General features: G+C 35.5%; 1 protein-coding gene across 1 annotated transcript in view; it reads left to right on the forward strand.

Annotated features, from left to right (window-relative positions):
• The window catches only part of NCAM2 (neural cell adhesion molecule 2), a 305551-nt gene that overhangs the window by 135305 nt on the left and 145086 nt on the right, over positions 1-25160 (forward strand). The window contains exons 2-4 of the mRNA XM_009882029.1: positions 16360-16434; positions 17242-17448; positions 19771-19914. Of these exons, the coding sequence (XP_009880331.1) occupies positions 16360-16434; positions 17242-17448; positions 19771-19914 (426 nt within the window). The remainder of the gene's footprint in view (positions 1-16359; positions 16435-17241; positions 17449-19770; positions 19915-25160) is intronic.

Raw genomic sequence — 25160 nt, forward strand, 5'->3', positions numbered from 1 at the left:
ACTAGACCAGGTTGCCCAAAGCCCCATCCAGCCTGGCCTTGAACACCTCCAGGGATGGGGCAGCCACAGCTTCTCTGGGCAACCTGTTCCAGTGTCTCACCACCCTCATAGTGAACAATTTCTTCCTCATACCTAATCTAAATCTACCCTCTTCCAGTTTGAAGCCATTCCCCTTCATCCTATCACTACACGCCCTTGTAAAAAGTCCCTCCCCAGCATTCCTATAGGCCCCCTATAGAGGGCCTAACTATAATTCTAATTCTTAAATTATAGGGTCCCTCTGCGTTAGCTTTTTAGTTTGGATCACCAGTGTGCTTTAGCAGCATATTTCCCATATATCCATTCTTACCATGTTTTGATAAATGTTGCAGAATGACGCCAAAGCAAGCGGACTGGGTTCTTTTCTCTTGAAACTGAACCGAAACATATATTTCTGAAATACACCTAAGGAACTCGTACCCACTGAAGGCCTTTCTGTTTGCAGGACCAACCAAGCGCTATTCCAAAATAAAATTTCTGGAACTCATACAGCATGGGCCTCGGTCAGTCCCAAAAGTTTTCTGTTGTGCTGTGCTGCTAGCTAACGCAGACGTAGGCAAGGGACCTGCTGCTGCCAACGTTTGCCAGCTCATAGGTCAAGGCTGCACATTTTCGTTTACAGCTAACCCCCTTATTAAAGAGACTAAGCACTCTGCTCAAGGAGAGCCAGTGAAAACTGGGCATTTGAGTGTACAAATGATATGTTTCTGGCAACATCTCAGAAATACTATCATTTGCATCAAAAAACCAAACAGAAAATGTAATTGTTGAGAAACTTGAAATTTGATTCTATGTCTTCATCGAGGCTTCTCGTGTCTGTAGTTTGTGTAATTTCTCATACAACTTCTGAAAGCTTTAAAAACTATTGTTATTTTAATAATTGTAAGTAACATCTTCCTTAGCCTTTTTCTACAGGAATGTCCCCCATGCAGTATATGTGGGGCCAAGTCAGTCATTTATCAAAACATAGATGATTAGCTTTTCTCTGATAGGCATTCTGTTATCTGTGTTCAATTCAATATTTAAAAAGGTATTAGTATTCCTACCAAAGGCAATTGATACTGTTAAAATCAAAATCCAGGAGGTCTGACTTAATCGTAGGACTAGTAATCAGGTTGATAGTTCCAGAACATATTGTAAAGGCTCTTTAATCATATCCTAATTCCCTGTTGTCCTAGTGGTGACTTAGCTGCATGGATCAAAGGCTAAAAATGATATTATCAGTAGAAATCTTGCTTAATATATAGGGAGGAAGTCTGCCAAACTTTATTTAATATTAACAAATTAACAAACTTTCTGCTGAGTACTTTCAGTGACATCTTTTGAATGTTCAGTTAAACAGCAGCAAAACTTGTTGCAACCAATAGTAGTTATGTCTCATGACATCTGTTTCCCAAATAGCTGTTCTGTTTTCTGAAGTGATGTATTATAGTTAATTGCTGATTTTGAAAGCAATGGTAATACTTGAAGAGTTAAAAAAATTAAATTGATGAAGTCCTTTATTAGACATCTACTTTACTTCCCAAAGTCAAGTAAGACCTGTCTTCTAATAGATATAATGAATCTGTAAAACTTCTCTATATCCTGACTTTTAAACATACTGAATCTCTGAATACATATTCAAATGTGATTTGGAATATAAAAACATACATGTATTTCATACACAAATACAGGCAGTTATCTTGAATATAATTTTTAGATATCTAGAATCTTATTTTCCAGAAGATTGTGAGGAATAATGAATGTCAGCTTCTGTAGTGAGAATAAAGTCATTCTAAATTAGCTCCCAAAAATTTTAATTTTTAGACTTTAAAATACAGGAATGGATGCTTAACACTAGGAGTTGTATTTTCCCATATGAAGGTTCAGTGTCAGATTATACACTTAAATGTGGTATTTTCTTTCTGATTCCATGGGTCTTGAAAGACCATAGCATGCACGGAAGAAAAGCTTTGCTAATTCATATGTAAAATAAAACCTTTCTTTGCTTTAATAGAGTACGAAATATTTTTTATATTCATCCAAAGATCAAAAGTTTTATCATGTGGTTTGCACTTGAACTGCCTAGTTTTATGACAACAGAGAAACAGTAAAATTAGAAATCCAGTCTTTGTGTCTGCATTTTAGATGTTTATTATGTAATTGTCAAGGAGGGTTCTCATTGACATTAAAATACTTATTTGCATCAGCTGAAGATGTGGCCTTTTTTTCCACAACAGTGTTACAGGGAAAATATCCTTCAATTGGTTCTCCTCATTCTTCTTAGATAGGACTATGCTGCCTTAAGCAAATGGGTAAGGGTAGTCTGATACGTAGGCTTTCATCAGTTGTTTTGATAACACGATATTAGGATTGCACATTGCCTGATACTTGGTTCCTTTTAGTCATCTTTCTTATACAAAAACTACCTCTATTTATGGGGTTTTTTTACAGATAGGAGTGATAATTTTTTGTTGCAGGAAGAGGAAAAAGACTGATATCAACATTAAATAAAAAGCTTCTATTTTTTTTTTTACTTAGGTATAAAATGCATGCATACAATACTTTCAGCTTAGCATAAGTGTTTTTGTATATTAGCGTGTGGTAGAGTCTTCATACTCTGTCAGAGATACTTAATTCAGATTTGGTTAGCTTGTTAAATCAGTTTATTTCTTGAGAGGTTTTCTCTGAGCTATCATCTGTTCAAATTATCAGCTGGATTATCTGTGTTTATTTATTACTTTGATGGGCATATCCCTCTTGAACTAGGGGCCCAAAATTGGACACAGCACTCCAGGTGTCACCTCACCACCAATGAGTAGAGAAAAATTGATTCAAAGTAGCTGCCCAGATGTCATTCAGAAATGATAATTTTGATTTTTTTCAGATAATTTAAAATAAATCAGAAAATTATCTTTTTATGTTATTTAAGATTTTTTCTAAGATACTTCCTTTTTTATGGCATAAATTTACAATAAATTGGATCTTAGTCCAGCTCATGAAAAAATGCTTTCAGCAAGTCCTAAATGAATTGACATAATGAAGGAAATATTTTAAATCTTTAAAATTCCATCTCTATTCATTTTAGCTTCTCATGTAAGATTCTAAACTAACCCAGACATGAAAGAGAAATTTTCTTATTTGATCACGGTAACTAATCTATGTTTGGAAGTAAGCCTTGCTGTGAGCGGGAGGTTGGATAAGATAACCTGTAGAGGTCACCTCCAACCTAAATAATTCTATGATTTTATCTCAGTTTTTCAGAGATATAAAGAAAAAATCAAATTTCACAGCTCAATTAAACCATCCCAGATTTAGCCTGGGAGTTTATGTAGATGACCTGTTTTATGCTGAGTAGAAATAGTTACCTGTAAGATAATGGAATTATTTCTGTGCATAGATTATCCTTTCTTTTATTTGCTTTAATATATGTATCCTTTTAATATATTGATCTATAATCTGAGGCAGCAAGACAAGTTCTTAAAGAAATTAAATATACTTTGTGCAATAATAAGCTGTTTGTTAAAAGTGTATTGGGAGCATTCAGCTTATAGAAGTTCTATGCATAAAAGTGTATCCTCTTTGCAGAGGACTGGGATGATAACAGCCATAGAGACGAATATATTCTGCACAGAACAGGTGTGATATCTCCAATAGTCACACTTCTGTAACAATGTTTTCTAAGCCTTTTTCAGGTAGACATTTGTTAGATCCCATTTCATGTTTCTTCAGGATTTAACCATTCAAGGAAAGACTTTGAGATGAAGGAATATTTTTCTGAAATACTTCCATTTTTCTTGAATGCTGAATATTTTGAGTTGACTACTAAGTAGAAGACTCATCTTAATCTGGTATCTTTTACTGTTTAGGTAATTTATGATTTCTTTTTTATATCAATAGCTTTTCAATAGTGAGTATAATATCAAATTCATCACTGAATTATTTATAGTTTACAAATATGATAACATTAAATTATAGATAAAAATACATGCAACGATAATTCTAGGTTTGTGTGCCATTGAAATAAGGTAGTATTTTAAAAAGGTTTCTATGAAAGATAAAATATATTTATACAAATAACTATATATCAAGATGTTTCTGAATAATATTGTCTAGATACTCTGTAAGTGATGTACTATAACTTTTTTTTTAATTACTTTTCCTGTAAATTCCAGGAGCAGAAAGTGAAGGAATACATAGAGAAAACATATCAAAATGGCTAATTCTCTGCCCCATGCTTCCAGTACCTTTCCTTCTAAGCAGAATTTTCTTAGCGTAAGGAAGTTTAGTGGCTGGTGCAGATATTATTTCTGTTCTTTGGATCAATCCCAGTTGATAATATTTTCATTTCTTGGATGCATTAGTAATAATGGAAAACTTGAGTACTGGATTGTGGACTCTTGCATTTCAAAATGTGGGTGCAAGTTTTTCAAGGACTTGATGGAAGGAAGAGAAAATCAAAAGTATTATTCAAAGTAAACGGTACCGAGGGAAATGATGACTCCATAAATTCAAATTCCAGACAATTTGAAGTGTCTCAGGAAACACATGCCTTTTGTAAGGAACATGCAGGCAATTGACTAGTGCCAAGAGAAAGGCTGCAAGTCCTTAAATCTGAATTTAGACACTGCCTATAGATCTATGTGCCTGACAGCAGGAAGTCCCCGTAGCCATTTCTTCATGCCCTGATGACATCTGTCCTCAACAGGACAGCACATTTCAGAAATAGACTGAATGGGGCAATTCATATTTCTTTGAGCTATTAATTCATTTTCTTGAGATGTCAAACAGACATCCTTGGGTCACATTTCCACAAGCTCTTTGTCAACTCTTAGAATTCAAAATGTGGGGGTTTGTGTAGTTGAAGTTGATATTCTGATTTCATTATGCAGTTCCAAGAAATGAGAATGAACTGCTCACGCTTGTATTAAAGAAACATCCTGATGGAGACTGAAACTGATTTTTGAGGCACGAAATGTTTTTACTAGATCAGTTCTTTTCTCTGAAACAGGTAATTTGGGAATGTGTTGCCTTTCACAAGAAAAAAAAAGACAAATCCATGAGAAAAGCCAATGCAGTTGGTTGTTTAGAGGTTCTTGGAACTAGGGTTAAAATACTTTCTGTTCAGGTACAGAGACATTGATTAGTCAGTGTGTTTTATTAAAAATGTAGTTAACTAAATACTACTCTTACTGTTGCTGACGTTAGTTTAGATGTTGTCCTTATTTGCTGCCTTCTGGTACATTTTATAGAGACTATGACATTTTTAGCAACAGTTGCCAAAAGAGAAGTTGTATGCAATTGCAATGGTTGCTGTATCTGGCCATCTGCTTGCTTGTTAATATCACCTAATAACTTTTGAACCCAAAAGCTAATTTCAGCATTTTTCTTGTGAGAGCTGAGAGGAAGGGATTGATTGTGCCTTTTGTTGCAAAGATTTCCTTGTTTTTAAATCGGTCAAGATACATTGATTCCGTAGTTATGTGATCTGATTTCTTGCCCTACCTTTATTAGAATACTGTCTTTTAGCACCTATATTTTCTTTTTAGAGAAATCTCTTAATATATACTTCACATTAGAAGCAAACATTATATGAGTCTTCTGTAGGATATGCTTGAAGCAGACGTTTTTGTGAAGGTGGGCTGTGTATTTTTTAAGCATAGGCAAACTCTTGGCTCCTACTATGAGACATGGAGGAATCCATTCTTTACAATATTTTCTACCACTCATTAGAATCATAATGAACATTGATTGATAAACTGGTATCTTGAAATGTCCACGATATAATTTTGAAGCGGTCTTGCAGAGTCTTCCAGACTCAGAAGTACCTTTCTGATGCTGTGCCTGTTGATACAGAAAGATGATTCCGGTATTTTTTTCTTTTTGTCTTTTTGTTAGATTAGCAATGTTGAATTGGTTGTCTGATCATTTGAAGGTTTAATGTATTTGGCATTCAGCAAAAACATTGCATACAATTTGTGATCTGAAGTTTGAGAAATGTTGTTTGGATTTAGGTTATAAAGTCCAAGAACTTAGAACGAATGCTAGCTTAATCCAGTATCCCTCCGCAATTTGAAGGACCACTTGAGCTATTAGCTGATTTTGAAGAAAGAATTTTTGCAGTGATTCAGCTTGGGCGTTTTTTTATATTTTTTTTTCCTCCTAACTCCTGGTCCCGGTGTCATGTTTGCTGCTGCTGTTCTGAAGGCAGTATGAATGTACTCTTCAATTGGGGTGTCTGTGTTCAGTTACTGTCTTGGTATGGTATCAAACTTGTGCTGACTACCAAGCAACAACGGAGAAATGCGGTTTTCAAAACTTTCTATGTCAGCAAAACCAAAATTAAATACAATGAGAAAATATGAGGCACTCTTATAGCATGAGTCCTTCTTTTCAGCAACTTTTCTAAGGTTTGTGGCTTTAAGGTAAAGTTTACAGTTTTGGATAAATGTCAGCCTTTATGATGGTTGTTTTTTTTTTTTTTTTTTCTCTGTATTGTGTCTGATTTACTGTTCTATAATAAAACACTGTTGAGTGGAGCAGGAGAACAGCAAGGTAGATTTTTATGTTAGAAAGATCACACAGACTCACACAGATCAGCTGAGCCATGAAGGCACCTCTGGAGATCACCTGGTGCAACCCCCTGCTCAGAGCAGGGTCAGCCAGAGCAGGTTGCTCAGGGCCATGTCCAGTCAGGTTTTTAATATCTCCAAGGATGGAGAATCAGCAACTGATCTGGGCAACCAGTTCCAGAGTTAAACCACCCTTGCAGTAAAAAAGTGTTTTCTTACATTTAAACAGAATTTCCTGTATTTGAGCCTGTGCCTGTTGCCACTTGTCCTGTCACTGGGCAGCACCGAGAAGAGCCTGGCTCCCTCTTCTTTACTCTCCCCATCGGGTATTTATACACTCGGATGAGATACCCCTGAGCCTTCTCTGCTCCAGGCTAAAGAGTCCCAGCTCTCCCAGCCTCTCCCCACCAGTGAGAGGTGTCTTCGAGCTACAGCACATCTGTGATACAGATAATATATCTATGATATAGATTATGAACTGCTTCTTGTGAAGGCCTGTAGCAACCTTGCATAACAGTAGGTGAGAGGAGGTTATATATTAAAGCACATTTTAAATTTATTAACATTCAAAATATTCCTGTTCAACTAAATACTACCAGCTATACCATCCATGATTTCTGTTTATTAAAGGCAATGCATTTTTTTTAAGGTTTTGTAGTCAGCTTGTATCACTTTCTTTGCCTACAAGCTTTTAGGTTTTGCAAATTTTATTTAATCCATTTTAAATTAGGAAAAAAAAAAAAAAATCCTAGGTTGCTGTTACTGACAGACTGTCACTTTGAAGATTATTCAATTTTTCAAGTTTATCTTTATTGAGGTACTTCTGTTTTTTAGAAGACTCTACCTTGTGTGTAGGAGAAATTATGAAATTAAGAATTCACGAACTGCATAATTTTCAGTTTGGGAAGCATTTTTCTTAAAATTCATAGGCTCTTGAAATACTTTTTCTCTCTGATTTTGCTGCCAAAAAGAAACATTTTCAGATTGAGGAGGTTTTGTTAAGGTGGTGTTAAGTTTTCATATAGGTATAATCACTCTATTCTAGATTTTTTTTCCCCCCTACATATCTATTTATCTATGAGATTAATATAGGATAAAGATTCCCTGGTATGTTTCTCTACAGTTAAAGTAGTGTAATATTCTATTAAGCAGTGAATTTTAAACTTCACTGATTTTTTCATTCTTGATAAGAAGCTCTACTGAATTTAGCTGGAATAACTTTAATAGAATTAAATATCTGCATCACGTCATGCCTGACAGAACCCATTTTATAACTAAAGTCCTCCGAAGTTCATGCCTTTCACTTAAAAATCTTTCTTGCCAAAAAACAGTCTTGAAGTGAATAATATTAGATATCTTGTGTTGTTTTTTTTTTTTTAACTTGGTTATCTTTTAATCTTGATTTTCTGTTATAAGCTCTATGCCATGATTAGAAAATATACATACAGATTAAATATCGATTAAAACTTCTTTAAAACATCTAAATAAGGTTGGGATTGTAAATCTATATTTATATTGAAATCATTATCCCATCTTTTAAGTTTTGAGAGAGCTGAGCTTCTAATATGAACCTACATGGGAATATCCGTAAAACTCACAATGTTTATACTCATATGTTTATTTCTAAACTATAGTTTGCTTCAGTTGGGGGAGGAAGTAGTGAGTAACTTCTGTTTGAGGTAAGTCTTGTGAATAAAGTTGTAACAAGCAGACTTTTTTTAAGCAATGTCCTGATTTACAGTTGTATACTGTCTTTGTTCAGATAGTAATATCTTATCTGTTTTACTGTTTCTGCTGCAAGTGTCATAGAAATGAATATTTAAGAGAGGATTTTCTGACTCTGCTTCAGTATTTGTGGCATTGTTACACGAAACTGGATCACGTTGATTCTCTTGCATCGTGCATTTCACCCCTATATAACATCTGTTATGCCCCAGAAGGCAGTTTGAACTTTGTGCTACTTCTAGCTCTTCTCATCAGGGAAAATGACACTTCAACAGATGTAGGAAATGAATTCATGATGACACAAAAACTGTTTTGTCTACCTAAAAATAAACCACTCTGTATTCTATAAGACAGAAATTCAACAAGGAATCCATAATGATTCAAATAAAACCTTGGAACTTTCTATCAGGACTGTATTTCCTACTGACAAATCCAAATTAAAACTGATGTGATGAAATGGAAAGTTCAGTGAGACTGAACTACTTAATTAATCGTGAAACTTGATGTCAAACAATTAAAAACATAGCTAACATCTCTCAGTACAGTCATGCCCTGGAGAAGAGATGCTTTATGATTTAGTAGTAGCCTGCCCACTACAAAGTTGAAAAATAACCAACCTCCATAACTTTAGGTTTTTTGTTTATTGGATTTGCAGATGCAGTTTGTCTTTTAGATATTTCTACACAACAAATTGCAAGCAAGCATTTCAAGGCCATTGAATGGAAGACAGGCTATCATTAGGCTAGTTAATATATCGATATTCATAAGAAAAAAGAATAATATAATGTTATAGTGCTTACAGGATATTAGAATACTGTCTGAATAGAAAACTTGCTGTAGTTTATTAAACTGCTAAAACAAATTGAGAAAAAAATCTAGGAGTACTTTTAAATGATAAAATGTTGAGTGATTTACGTTTCAATAGGCTATTTGGATTAAATTTTCACTACGGGTTCCCACACACAGAGGAAAAAAAAAAATAAATCTTTAGCATTATTTTTAATCCCAAAGGATTACAAATGTATAAGGTGTTTTTAAACACCTCAAGTCTCACAAACTTTACAACCTTAACAAGAATATCATCTCCTTTTCAGTGGGTATGCAGATGGTAGGATTTCTTCTCAGTAGACAGTTCACTTAAATATAAAAGAGATGTGACAGTATGTGGTAAAATCCTACTTTTTCTAGCATTTTTTTGTTGGTTTGCTGTTTAATGATGATAATTTTAGTAATGATGTCATTAGCGTTAATGATCATTTTATGTGTAACAGCTGACTGCATGTCATTCCTTCTACAGAGGTCTACAGTGTTGGAGTCTTCTTCATTGTCCATAGGAAAAAAACATAGTACCTTAGGTGACTTATGATATCTCCGAACATTAATTCTGTTTGGCGATTGCATCTCTGGAGTTCAAATAGCTTAACAGAGTTTAATACAGTTCTATTTTGTACTGTTGTTTTAATGGAATTGCTTCGGGTAGAGGTGTATGATTCCTGATTGTTTGATTACTCATGGAAACAGTTCAAACCAGACTTTCACTTACCGAACTGTAACTTTATGGATTGTATAATGTTTTTGTATTTCTGACTTTGCTGAAATAATAGTTGAAAAAAGTTAACTGATTGATATTTTTAAAAAGAACCTAAAAAAGCATTTGCCCTAAAATAAAATGCCCTTGAACTGTCTGATACTTTGCAAATTCAGTGTACGTTTAATAATTTCCATTTTCTCATTTCAGCTTAGAAGTCCAAATGATGTAAAGTACAGCATTTATTTACAAAATGAAGCACCCTTTTTGGTGTTTTGAAGTATATTAAAAATAGAAAATATTAGAAATTTAAGAGAATCTATTTCTGCAAAGATTGTGTTAGTGTAATTTTCATTCAAAGCCTATTCACTTTTATCTGGGAATCAGTGGATTTAAACAGAATATTCTGAGAAACCTGCATAACAAAGGGAAAAAAGATTAGCTAGGTGAATAGTTGTTCTGAAATTGAATTTGATACCAATTAAAAATTTACTGTTTTCTTCATGCTTAAGAATAATGAAGCCAAGTTTTCTAAGCACATTAAATATTAAATACTAGTGTAATCATTTACTGAGAGCAAAACCACTTCACCCAGGTAAGTTTCCTTACTACATGAAGTCAAAGCATACCAATAGCCCAGGGTATAACTACGGTCAGAGAACTTACGCTCAACAGAATTAGGACCTTCACAAAGAATGCAGTCCTTCTCTCAGCTATATCTTGCAGTCTGCTTCTTTTTCTTAGAAGCCACTGCCAAAGCCGTCTGAATTAGCTCCTATGGCTGTTACAATCTTCATAGCTGGGTCCTGTCCTTTTTACTGCTTTGACATTGCCATCTCCCTTTCAGTAGGTTTGCAACCCAACAGATTTAGAAAGACCTCTCCATAGCAGAGTGCTGTCTCATTGCTCAAAAGTAAATTCTAAAATGCATTCAGATCTATTGATGTAGCATAAAACTGTTCACTGTATTGTACCAAATTTACATTGTGGAAACGGGGGCAGAATATGGTGTGGTTTGGGTTTTGGTATCTGCCTGGTGTCATACTTTTCAACACAAACAAAAAGAAGCTTCTCAGTTTTTTGGAGTGTTTGGATGTTTTTTTAAGAAATGGAATTATCAAGAAGTTGCTGGATGGAGTTACTAGTTGGAGCAAAGCTTTGCCTAATATTTTTCAGATTTTATTCAAAGATTGTCTCCTTTTCCTTTTTAGTATCTTATATAATTTATATGTATGTTTTAAATATGCATTTGTATAATATACAATTTTAATATGTTTTAATGTATTGCTAAGTGACAATGGAAGTACATATGAGAGTTACTGTTACGCTTTTTCTAAACTCTCATTGGTGACACCTCACTTCTGAGGTAATCTGAGGTAATCTTCTGATTACCTTCTGAGGTAATCATCTCTGTAGACAAAGCTCTGGCAGGTTTGTGATGCTAGTTCTGAAATGTGAAGGATACTAGTGCAAACGGGACTGAAACCAGTTAGTCCACTAAATATTAGGTCTTACGAATAGTCGTCTGTCTCCATTTTTAACAGAACAAATGGACCTCTTATTATTGTTACTTATGTTCCTAAGTGATTTTTAAACCCATTAAGGAATAATTCAACAGAATCCTTTTAGTGTAGTGCAGCCGATAATAATTCTTCTATAATGACTATGATCAAAAGGGAAGAGTTTGGTTATATCACCTAGTGCTAATAGTGGGGTTTTTTTTATTTATTTTGCTATAAAATTGCACATGTACTGAAGACTGAGTGAAGCCCTGACTGACTTCACTTTTTCCCAGAACAGCTATACTACTGTAGCATTCACTCCACAGTGTTCTACCTGAAGGGTTCTTCTAGATCTTGCCATTTATTTATTTATAGCTATTTAGGTAATATCCTTGGAAACATGGGAAGAGGCAGTATTTTGTCAGATCTATCAAGAAACTACTATTCATTTCTGGGCTTGTTTTAACATAGCTAGACACAGCCTCTACTGATTTTTTTGAACATTGTTCTGATAAAATAAGCATTCACCTGTGTATTCAAAGATCTTCAGATCAATCTGGTACAAACAACTCCCTTTTATAGTAATCCGTTAGCTGTTAGTGTACAGCAATGACTTGAATTGTGTGTACGTTGCATTCCATCTTCATCAGAGCTTATAATAACCTAATGTTCTTCTTGAAATAAATGTGGAAGTAATGTAAAACTTTGTGGATATGTTGTCTTTTTGCAGTATTTTACTTTTAGTAAGTGACAAGTGATCCTTCTCCTAGCTTAGTACTGGACTGTTTGCCTGACTACCTAATAAGCACAGATTGGTAGATTAATCACTTAGGCAGTATTTTTCATTGTAGTTTGCATAAAGCAGTATTTTTCTATTTGCATGAAGCAGAGCTAGGAAAACAATGAGGCTGGAAAAATTGGACAGATGGTCTTATATTTTTCTATTTTGTAAATATTAAAGTACCATATGTAGAAAATATGATTTCTTTTTGGATAATTTTCTATTTTGTAAATATTAAAGCACCATATGTAGAAAATATTATTTCCTTTTGGTTTCAGAGATGTAGCTAGCATGTCTCCACAGAGTTTATAATTGCACTTATGCTAAGAATTTTAAATCGAGTTCGGCCTTTTGCCAAAACTGTGTTACAGTCTCAAATATCTATTTCATTGATGAAGGAAAAATATTCTCTAACTTTGCTTTTTACCTCTCATCATGCAGTTCCTTACATTCTACCTGACATTTATTACTTAATATACTGCATTTACATAGTTCAACATCAGTTATTAGTTATTGGAACTGAGCAATGAATTTGTCCTTGAAGCAATACTGCTGGAATGCTAATGTATATATTCCTGACTCAACCCCACAAGGCTACAAACTCTATAAAAAAATATAGTACCGGACAAGTGGTGGCATAGGACCTTAAAAGAGAGTCTGTGATTTGAAATAAATGTCTGGACTCTAATCTCTTGAAATTCCCCAACCTCTGAATTTATTAGTACCTTGGTTTCCAACCAGCCGTTATATGTCCTGAAGTAAAAGTGAAGCTTACCCTGAGAGGTGAGTAAAGAAATGAGGCTTTGAATAGCCTTCTGGATGATTTATTACAACAAAAATAAAATTTTGTCTGAAACTCCTTTCCTTTCCTACATTTGAGCTTGTCCTTTGCTTCTGGTACCACGGACATAAAAAACATAGATGAGAAAGAGTCTCTCTCTCTGTCAGCACTATGCATGTGTCCTAAAGGAACCTTCGCTGTGTTCCTTGTTATTGCAATGAGAATGGTACTAGTACCTGCTCCGGTACTATATTCAACATTCTTACAGTCCATTTCAGTTTCTCCCTAACCTCTAGGCAGTCATGCCCTTTTCCTGATCATCTTTGTGAACTGACAAGTTTTGGTGTCAGCAAACAGAGTACACACACTTTTGCCTGAAGTAGGATGTGTTCTTGGGGGCTTTTTGTGGTTTCTTATGGAGGCAGGATATAAAATATTAATAATAATAATAAAAGTAAGTCCAATTGTGATGACCTTCTCAGGAAAAGTATCCACAATTCAGGACATAATCTCATAAAAAATGTTATTTAATGTACAGACGTTCGGGGGGGGTGGGGTGGTGTTTGTTTTTGTTTTTATTTTTCCTAAAAATACTCAATTCTGTTAAATTTAGTTTGGCAAACTGATACTGAAGTAATCATCCGTTTTCTTTGCCTTTTTTTGGTTTGGCTTTTGATATGACTATTGAAGAAAAAAATTCAAATCTAGTCTAATTCTTGCTTATCCAGGCTGATTACATGAAAGTACATCAGTTAATAGAAAATCTATTTCACAACACTTTTCTCTTTATTGTAATAATTGCCACATTACTATGTATGTAATACTACTTAGATAATGATTTTTTCTGTGCTTACCTTTTCTTTAGTTTTTACTGTCAGCAGAACCAAATAATTGTGGGTTTTAGCAGGTTTTAAAGTTCTAATATATTCACGGGTGAAATGGGTCACACTGAAAAGTTAGTTTGGAGTGTAATGCTCCCAGCCTCTAGAGATGTTTGTCCTGTTGGACTTTCATACCGATTATATAAAAGGACTCTAGTGATCTTGGGACATTCAGTATACACTGTAGTTTCTGTTTCAGTTTCCAAAAAAGTGAAATATTTCCATGTACATAGTATAGAGCATAATTATTATATTTCAAGACTGAAACCCGCAGATTCTTGAAACTATTCTTTTAAAACTTCAGATACACCCCAGTTCTGTACTATGTATAATGCTGAATGAAAATTCAGATTATTTTTCTCTAAAAAATGAGTCCTCCTTTTGCCTGTTTAATCAGAGCTTGAAATTAACGTGACTCTCTTTATCCTTGTTATTGATTCATGAACATTTATTGTCCAATTTTGTAAGGTAATATTTTTTAAAAAGCTACAGCTACTTAGGGTGATGATAATGCTGGAATCATGATTATTGAAGAGAAAATAGTTATTTTGCATAGATAAGCCCTTCACCAATAATACTGGCTGTGTTGGGTAGGTTATTCATAGGGTCATGGGACCATAAGGTGGAAGGGTCTTAAGAAGGTCTCTAGTCCAACCTCCTGCTCAAAGCATGGTTAGTTACAAAGACAGTCAAGATTGTTCAAGGCTTTATCCAGTGAGATCTTGAAACCTTAAATAACAGGGATTGCATAACCTTTTTTGGGTCAGTCTGCTCCACTTTCTGACTGTCCGCATCATGAACAAGTTTTTCCTTATGCTCAGCCTGAACCTCTCTTTTTTTCAACTTGTCTTTTGTCTGTCTGCCATACACTACTGTGAAGAACTTGGCTGCGTCTTTTTGAATTCACTGTAGGTGTGAGTGGGTGGCTGTTAGGTTCCCCCGCAGCACTCTCTTCTGCAGGTTGAACAAGCCTAGCTTTCCCCAGCTTCTCCTCACCAGTTGTAGGACTCCCAACAGGTTATTCCCTCCCAGGTGCAGAACTTAACATTTATCCTTATTGAATATTATGGTGTTCCTGTTGACACGTTCTCCCGGTCTCTCTAAGTCAATGACTTCCTTCACATCAGCGATAAAGGTCTTAAATAGGATAGATCCCAGGACAGACCCTACAGTACCCTACTTGTTACTGGTCTCCAGGTAGAGTATGACCCATTATCCACTGCCTTCTAAGCCTAACCACCCAACTAGATTTCTACCAGCCTGGCTGTTCGCTTGTCCAGACTGTTAACACCCTAACTTGGTGTGGTGAGTTGGCTTCAGCTGGCAGCCAAGCACCCACACAGCTCACTCCCCCCACCCCTAAAAAGACAGGGATAAAAAGAAGACGACTGTGAGTGAGAAAACTCATGGGTCAAGTTAAAGATAAGAAAATCACTGGCAAATTACTGCTGTGGGCAAAGCAGAATGTAGTTGAGGAATTTAACTTTGTTTATCAACCATTAACATATTTAATTACTGATTTGAGTATTGGGAAGCAAGGAAGACTTAAACACTTAGGGAAAACATGTTCCCCTCTCCCAGGCTCCAGTTATCTTTCCTTCCCCATTCCTAGTCTCTGGTCCCCTTGTCATCACCATCAATGCAGGTTACACTCAGTCCCTTCAGTGAGGTGATGGGTGATGTAGGAGGTTGGGTTGAGGACAGTGGTTTCTTTCTGCCATTCCTTCTTTCTCACTCTTCTTCTATTGCTTCTTCTGCCTAACTCATTTCCTCTGTTCCTTTGTGGGTTACCCACAGGCTGTGGTCTTTTTGGGGGGTGGACTAGTTCTGGCATGGACTTATGCGTGGGCCACAGTCCCTTCAGGGGTGTTACCAACTGTGCCATGGAACACTTCCTATTACTCTGGCCTTCTTGTTCCCCTGTCTTGGTGTTCTAAGAGGTGCCACAAACTCCTCCAGCTGGCTCGGCTATGTCCTGCAGTGGGTCTGTTGTGGAGCCAACTACAACTGGCTGTGTCTGTCACAGCGCAACCCCTGACCTCCCTCCCATGGAAGTCACCCCTGCAACCATCCCCCACTACTTACTATTTATGCCCAAAAGTCTTAAGTATGAGAATATTGTGGGAGGCAGTGTCAAAAGCCAAAGTAATTACCACCCACTGTTCTTCCCTCATCCACAAAACTAATCATTTTGTCTTAGAAGGCAGTGGGGTTGGTCAGGCATGATTTACCCTTGGTCAGTCTATTCTGAGTGTTCCCAATTACTTTATTCTAGTTGAGTTTTTGGTTTTACATTTGTGTATATTTCTATTAATTTTTCTTTTTTTTCCTTTAATTTTGTCATCAGTTTTAGGATGTGTGGCTGTTGCCCTTCCTGTAATATCTTTTCTTTAATTTGTTTTCTCCACCTCTCTATATACTCCAGTTCAAAAGATAAAATGCTTAGCTGAAAATTTTCAGATTTGTTGAACAGGTTCTATAGTAGAGAATGAGAAAACACAAAGCCTGAAAATATGAGATTTAAACTGATAAATGCCAAAATGTATTCACAACATACTTTATATTTTTCAGCTCTACTTCAAGTTACAATTTCACTTAGCAAAGTTGAGCTCAGTGTGGGTGAATCCAAATTCTTCACATGCACAGGTATGTATTCATTTTACTTGTAGCTATGTATTTTTGTTAGACTTTCAAGCTTCTATATAATTTCAAACTGAATTAATTGATTCACAATATTAAGTTACATTAGCATATTTTTGTATAGTCACATTGACTTTTAAGAATCATGATAAATAGTAGATCATCACTGGCTTCACTTTTCCAGTCTAGAAACTATTCATTTCACACTCTGAATCACTGTTTAAATTGTCTATAACTGTACAGGTAATTTGTATCTGTGTGCTTCTTTAGTTAAAATATTTTAAATTTGTCTAAACTAAGGAGTTAAATAAGCTACTAGGCTAAGCTTAAGTATCCTCTCCAACCTGATGAGACACCCAAAGAGTCTTTTCTGGTGAGGCAGATATCAGTCAGGAGGAGAAGGGTTTGCATTTGCAGCTGCCTGATGTGGATCCTTGATGTTGCTGAGTTGCCATCTTCCATTGACAATGACACATGGCCTGACTACACTGGCAGCCCAACTAACTGATGACTTGACCTGTTGATCCAGTGACTGCTAAACAGCCTATTTCTTTTTAAGACTTTATACCTTTTTGTGTTTCTTTTTTTTTTCCTCTTGAATCCTTGAGCTACTAGTTATTCTGTCTCAACGATCATACATCTGCCTGCTGTTTTGCCTTGCTTATATTTCTACAGATTTTCTCACAGCTCTCATAATTTAGCAGTTCTCTGGCATTACATAGACATTGTGCATTGGGTAGGCATATGTGTTGCATAATGTCTACCTGAACTTTTAATTTTGGATTGTTTTTTGGTTTTGTTTTTTTTTTTTAGCCATTGGTGAGCCTGACAGCATAGATTGGTACAATCCACAAGGAGAGAAGATTGTTTCTAGTCAAAGAGTGGTTGTTCAGAAAGAAGGTGTTCGATCACGTCTGACCATTTATAATGCAAATATAGAAGATGCTGGTATATATCGGTGTCAGGCAACAGATGCTAAAGGACAAACTCAAGAAGCTACTGTTGTTTTGGAGATTTATCGTAAGTAAAATATCAATTAACAAATGAGACTATGTTTTAAAAGCCAGTGCTACTGAGAAAGTAAAGCCTGTCAAAATTCCTTGCCAGGCTCTGAACCTTATCTTCCCAATAATTGCATCTCCTGCAGTTTAATTAATAGATGTTTTGAAGAAGACTTAAATGAAATGCATGGTCACTTTGTAATATTGTAGGTCATTTTTCCTTTGTATCTTAGAATGCCATCTTATGTGGGTGCACCGTATGCTCTTCATGGAAAAGAGGAAATACGAGAAAAAAGTTATGTCAACCTAGTTCTTATTACAAATACATCTACCACTTATTAAAAATATGTGCATAAATAAAAGTGCAGGAAGTGCAATGTATGTCATTTTAAAAAGTAAAGTTTAGACTGAATTAGTTATTTTTATGTCAGTCTTTTCCTGTTCTTGGACTTATAATGGAATTTTGCCATAAAGCATTGAAGCTTAATGTGATAAGCAACCAAAATGCATTTCAATTACAAACAACTAATTGAGGCGTATATTTGAAAAGTAAATACGTTCTATTGTGGTAAGAGATTCTCTGAGAGGTTTGGTTGTTTTTTTTCAATTTACTTAAATAACTTTACATTGTACTATATTCTTTTGCTCAATCAAAAATGCCTAAAAGTAATATGTTGAACAAGTACACTGTGAAGATATAAGGCAAGATCTTTGTTGCTGAAAGGGTGGGACATGTGACAGCAACCTTTCAGCTGAATTATTGTCTAATTTCAATAGAGAATATTTTTTTAATATTCATTAAAAAATAGTTTGTGGGTGGACTGAGCTCTGAGGAATTGCAATGAGATAGAAAATACAAAGTAGAATCATAAAGCACTGCTTCTGAAAGGTACAGATAAGTCAGATAACAAAAGACACACAATTTAAAAAAAAATCTATTGACAAAACAACCATTGAAGTGGTGATGGCAGTTACAAGAGATTACATGATGCCTTGAAAGCTGGCACTTCAAAAGATTTCGTTTTGTGGAATTCATTTGTATGCTTAAAACTGCCAGTCACGCCATTAGCAGACTGCTGAGCAAGGTTGAAATCTTTTGAAGTGTTTGTATGTGGTAATTTTAATAATTCTGAGGTTAGATAAACCAAAGGCCTACACAACAAATGTAAAGGTTTGCAGGAACTGACATTTGAAATTTTCCTTATTCGTATTTTTGAAGTATTGTAAGGAAAAAGCGGGATACACTGTACTCCTAGGGTCTGATTCAGTACTCACTGACATCTGTGAGAGTTTTTCTTTTGACTCGCATATGGTCAAATGCTTCAAACATTTCATACAAATACTTTGTAAGTTTATATAAGAGATGTATATAACGAAAGTGTGCTCCCTCTGCTGTGGGTACCGTGTGGATTATTTGAGCCTGCACTCATCGATGCAAAAAGGTGGAGGTGGAGTTGCATCTCTGACTTATGTTCTCCAAAGTGTCCTTTGAAATGTAATTGGCAGTCCTTGATCCTAGAGAACACAGGTCAGTTTTTTTCTTCTGTGTGCAAGAAAGTCTTCCAGATTTTTTTCTAGGCAATTGGTTCCTGCCGTTAGATCATGTATGACATGATGTATTCATGCCATCTCAGATTTCTAACACTAAATTCTAATAATACTAAACTGATTCAACCCATTAATAAAATTAAATATCAAGTTTAGTTATTTTGGGTTGGAATAATTAAAAGCCTCATCAGGCCTAAAAAAATATTGTTATTTCCTAAAAAAAATGGTACAAATTTTTATGACTTATTGATATTTAGTTTCTCCATATAGTTTCCCACTGGCTTTTAAGTTTTTATGTTGTACTCAGCTGATGGTTTTCACAGTCAGTGAGGCTAAATTTTCACCCTTTTAAAAAGACTTTTCCAAATAATTTTTGGTGATTTTGATGGAATAAAAACATGAGGTTTTAATTCAATAATAAGATAACGAGGAATTAAATGCACAAGAGAGTAAATAGACTGTTAACCTGCATGTATAGACCTCTAAAAGCATTGGACTCTGGAACTTTGAAAAGAATGAAAAATGTATTTATAAAACATGCTTAGTTTATATAAATAAAACAAAGATTTTCATAATGCAAAATGATTGTAAAATTGTGTTTCTACTGACAAAGTGGAAGTCATGTGTCCAGGTCCATTTGAGTCTTATCTGGGAAAATTATATTATGAAAATAATTCTGTATTATCACAATGAGAAATCTTAATAATCATCTTTATCTGATTTGGTTTCATGCATAATTTTAATGCTAAATGATTTGGAAAATGCTTACTATATGCTCTTTCTTCCTTTTCAGAAAAGCTCACTTTCCGAGACATAATATCTCCACAAGAGTTCAGGCAGGGAGAAGATGCAGAAGTTGTTTGCCGTGTTACTAGTTCACCTGCTCCCATTGTCAGCTGGTTGTATCGGAATGAGGAAGTCACAACTATTGCTGACAGTTAGTATTTTGGTAACTCTTTAAGTTATACATTCTAATTAATATTAAAATATTATTGTAAAAGAAGACTAATCACATTATAGTAGGCTTTGCTTAACTCATCAGTTTAAGTAGAATTTAACCAGGTTCTGTCGTCTACAGAGAATCCGTATGCAATGGTTTCCTTCATGTATTATTTTTTCCAATTGGAAGTTTTGTCTAGATGTAACATGAGTCCAAATGCCCAAAAGATTGCTGGGAGCTCCTTCACAGGAACTCTTCCTGGGTTGCCACGTATGTAGGAGTTGAGCATATTTTTTAACAAACACAGATAAACTTCACAGTGCACGCAAAGCTATCACACTGAGCAAACATTGCACTGACTTTGATATACTTGCACGTTAGGTCAGAGCATTTCAGGTGGATAGGCTTTTTGCACTATTATAAGATTTGACTTGTATGAGTGTAGATTCCCTAAAAGCTAGACTGATAAACTTAGGTGAAGATGAATTCTACCTTCCCCACATCCAAGTTCTAAGGCTGTAGAGAGACAATTAAATTAGGCACATAGAATTTGAGTGATTTACCCCCTGAAAAACTATGAACCATTTTTTCAATGCTGTCTCAATAGTTTTCTTTGCCTTTATGGAAAACAAGACTTTTCACATTTTCTGGAAACGGAACTCACATTGTTGGTGAACCAGCTTATCCGTCTTTATCTCTGCATGTACTAAAACTCAAGGTTGTAGTGTATGCATTTAAAGTTCTTGCTCTTTATTAATTAAATATTATTTTTATTTCAAAATGACAAAGAAGTGTTATATTTGATATCTTTTGAAATCACATAAACAAATGTGGTGCAGTTGCTGGGGGAAAAAAAAGAAAGCTTGTTTGACATTTCTGGACACAGACTCTTCTCTGTTGTGAAAGAAAGTTTTGATCAAACTTCTGTCTTATTTAGTATATCCTATCCCTTCTGTCATCTAAATGCAAACACTAAGAAGAAACAGCAAACTTCCACCCTTAGAAAAAAGAGTTGCAATTTTGATAGATATAATTAAACGGTGAATGTAGGTGAGACGTAGAAGATTTTGAAAAACAAGAACTTTGAAAACAAAACAAGATTTGGCAATTTAGCAAAAAGTCTTTTTCAAGGATGCAGCTCAGAGCTTGAGAAAGTAAAAGTGCCTCAAAGGTCTCTCTCAAAATTTTTTGTTATTGCCATTTTATTTGTTTTTCCAAACAATCTAGCTGGTTTAAGATTAGAAAAGGAAATAAAGCAATGTTTCCTTTCTTTTTCAAAATCATACTTTATGAAGATTCTAAGTTTTTAAATTTCAAAGCATAAATTTGTCTTTTTAACTATTTTCTTTCACAATGCTTACAACGTGAAAAGGTAAAACGATAGACACCAGTTATAATTTTAATAGCATAGTACTTTCCTTATGTTCTGATCTGGACTAGTATCTAAATAAGATCCCAGTCATGATTGGGAGGAAGTGAGATTTTAAATAAGTTAAAAATAGGGCATCATGATCTTTGTAAGTTTTGCAATGTCTATATGGGTTTATAGTGCAAGCAGAAAAAGAATATAGCCAAAGTCTTACCATTAAGAAATTTTTGTTCATGCCTTGTTAAATAAAAAGACTCAGTTTTGCATTACGTTTCCAGCTTCAAAATCTTTAGTGAAGGACCTGTACCTGTAACTTATTAGCATAATTTAAAATTAAATAACATCAAATTTGTCTGTCATATTCTAAAGGGTGGCAATATAAAAAAAATATTCTTGTTGGATTTAATTCATAGTAAGCTAAAATGCTGAATAATTTCATATTGATATTGAATTGCATATTGCAGCTTATTTGTAGGGCATGAGAAAACAGTTCCTATTTTAAGCATTCTGGCAATGGTTTAATAGGAAGACGAGATAACGTCATTCCTTCAATTTCATGCCTTTTCTGTTATACTCTTGACCATTTTTATGTTGTATGTGTTACAACTAGTAGGATTTTTGCAGCACAAACTTTTGACTATTTCAGTTTTGCAAATTCTTGACAGTTATTAGAATCTATGTTTGTATATTCTATTTGAACAGAAGACTGATTTTTTTTTTTCTCCCAGAAAGCCTGTGCACAAAATCAGAAGTGAAAATTTTAAGGTTTTTGCTGTGTAGTAGGCCTATAGCTGAAATAGCTGTAGGTGAATAGCCTCTTACTATTCTGAATTAGTTTCTGTATATTCCCAATACCTTATCTGCTCCATTGCTAGATCATTCTAAGATTTATAGTCTCTTTTGAGTTCTGCAAACAAAGATGTGAGTAAGAAACTGTGGGAGTGGCTGTCCATCATTCTTTGGTTAAAAAAAAGAAAAAAAGAAAAACAAACCAAAAACTAGATGAACAGTGACCTCCAAAAGCATTTCTGGTCTTACATTGTATGTTTAAGGTTTAATAGAGCAATATACAAAGCATAATTTTCTGGGGATGTTCTGAGTATTTCTCTGTTGTTATCAAGAGCTGCATTGTCATGACTCATAATTCTATTGTATGGGAGTCAGGGACATTTTATTAGCTATAAAAGTGAATGGGTCTGTTTTCATCGATCAGACCTTATCTGGAGTTGTAAGTGGCTTGCTCTGTTTTTGCACAGTTCTGAGGCTTCAAAGGACACTGAATACAACATGTACTGCAGTGCTTAAAGCAAATATAGAAATTCTATGTACAGACATTTGTATATTAGGTTGTGGTTGGAGTTAACCATAGAAAATTAGTTGCCACTGTTGATACAAATGTATGTATCAACATTTATATGTATGCTACATATAAATTACCCGCTATCTGTATAAATATGCATGTTTTATTCTATCTCTGCTCAAATCATTAAGGTATTTCAGAACTCCGCTATCAGATTAGCAGTTTTCTATAAACATAGCATAGGTGTGGCATTAAATGTAAAAGGAGGACTAAGGATAATCTCTGTCCTTTAGTAGGTGGGGCCAGAAACAGTGACAAAGGATGAGGAAAAGTCTGAGGTGCTTAATGGCGCCTTTGCCTCAGTGTTTAACAGTAAGACCAGTTGTTCCCTGTGTACCCAGCCCCCTGTGCCAGTAGACAGGGGTGGGGAGCAGTTCTCGGAGACTACATTACACTGAGGAAGAAGCAGAACTAGCTTGCCATAGACTACCCAATATGATCTAGAGGGTTAGCCTGGTTCATTTGAAGTCTGTCTTATCTAGGCCTTCAGAATAAGAGAGATGCTTTTTTTATGGACCACACCAACCATAAGATAGCATGCAGTTCTGTAGAATTGTAACTAGATGCATTTTCAAAAAGTAAATTCTAATAGTTCTTCAGAACCTTTTATCATATATAAATTGTGGTCTCAAAGAGAATCATCTTTACAGAATTACATAATTGAGAATGTAAAACAATCAAATATATCAATGCATACAGGAAACATGAAGGATGGACCAGTCCCCAATATTTTCTATCCAGTTGTGTACAAGATACAATTTTCTACATGCATTATAGTCACATAGAAGCATAGAATTGTCTAGGTTGGAGGGGACCTTGAAGATCATCAAGCCCAACCATCAACCTAACACTGCCAAAAATGACCATTAAACCATGTCCCTAAGCACCACCTCTACACATCTTTTAAATACCTTCAGGGATGGCAACTCCATCGCTTCCCTGGATAGCCTGTTCCAGTGTTTGATAAGCCTTTCGGCAAAGAAATTTTTCCTAATATTCAATCTAAAACTACCCTGGTGTAGCTTGAGACCATTTCCTCTTATCCTAATGCTTGTTACCTTAGAGAAGACATCAACCCCCACCTCTCTACAACCTCCTTTCAAGTAGCTGTAGAGAGCAATAAGGCCTCCCCTCAACCTCCTTTTCTCCAGGCTAAACAACCCCAGTTCCCTCAGCCACTCCTCATAAGACTTGTCCTCCAGACCCCTCATCAGCTTCGTTGTCCTTCTCTGGACACACTGCAGCACCTCAATGTCTTTCTTGTAGTGAGGGGCCCAAAACTGAACACAGTACTCGAGGTGGGGCCTCACCAGTGCTGAGTACAGGGAAACAATCACTTCCCTAGTCCTGCTCACCACACTCTTCCTGACACAGGCCAGGATACCATTTGCCTTCTTGGCCACCTGGGCACACTGCTGGCTCATGTTCAGCCGGCTATTGACAAACACCCCCAGGTCCTTTTCTTCCCTGCGAGACAACATTACACCGAGGTACAGTTTCCCACTTCAAGTCAGTATTTTGCGCAGTTCTAATTACAGTGGTGGAAAAAGTGGTGCCAGTGCTCTGCAGAGCCAATGTAGATCTGTTAAATACACTTGTGTAAACTGATGTGCAAAGGTGAGTGTTAGATTTAGATGGTTAACATGCTGTGCTTACGTTTGGTCTAGAAGAAGAAATCACTGGGTTGAAAAATAGTCCCTCCTGTTTTCATTTTTCTTCAACAGGTCTTTAGTCATGTCCTAGTCTTAGAATGAACAGCTGTGCCTAACCTTTTTGTTCAACGCTGTGAGTCATAGCCTGGTACATTCCCTAGAACACAGTAAAATTTGCAATCCATAAGCCAAAAATTCCTCAAGCGCTATTTATGAGGCACTGAAAAGTCATAGGCAATCCCTCTTGTCTTCCATACCCCTTAGCATCTGATTTGACCGAGGGGGAAGGTGGTGTGACTGTTCTTCTAAATTAGGCATTTGAAGTTAGTCAGTTGAGTTCAGAAATAGAGTGATGAGCTGGAGGAGTGTAGTGCCCAGTCACTGTCCACGTCCACCAACTGTAATCTGCTTAGAATCCACACAATGTTTATTACGATATCTGTGGGACAGTGAACTTTATCTGTGTGTGCACCATCTCTATGTATCATGTAGTATTACTGGTTTATTCTACTGCTCTGAACCTCCTGAGTGTTCCAGAGTACATGTGAGTCCATCAAGATCTAACCTCTGCCTGTCAAGATTTCAGTGCATTTGTTGACCCAGCTGGTCTATGCACAATTGATTCCTGCGGAATGACAATAGTGTCATTGTATGCTTAGTGGCATTTTGACAGTGACATGAACTATTCTTTCACAAGCCTACCAAAGCATAAAACATGGACAGCAACGATTTCTAAAGAAAGTCACGCATTCAACTCACATTCAATTTTTTAGGTTTCCTTATAATACAACGTGTATTAATTTTGACTGTATGTAGACAATATTAGCGGTGGAAAAGGACCCCAAATGTTTTTCTTCTGTTA

This window comes from Charadrius vociferus, unplaced genomic scaffold, assembly GCF_000708025.1.
Source record: "Charadrius vociferus isolate BGI_N301 unplaced genomic scaffold, ASM70802v2 scaffold401, whole genome shotgun sequence".
NCBI classification, from domain to species: Eukaryota; Metazoa; Chordata; class Aves; order Charadriiformes; family Charadriidae; genus Charadrius; species Charadrius vociferus.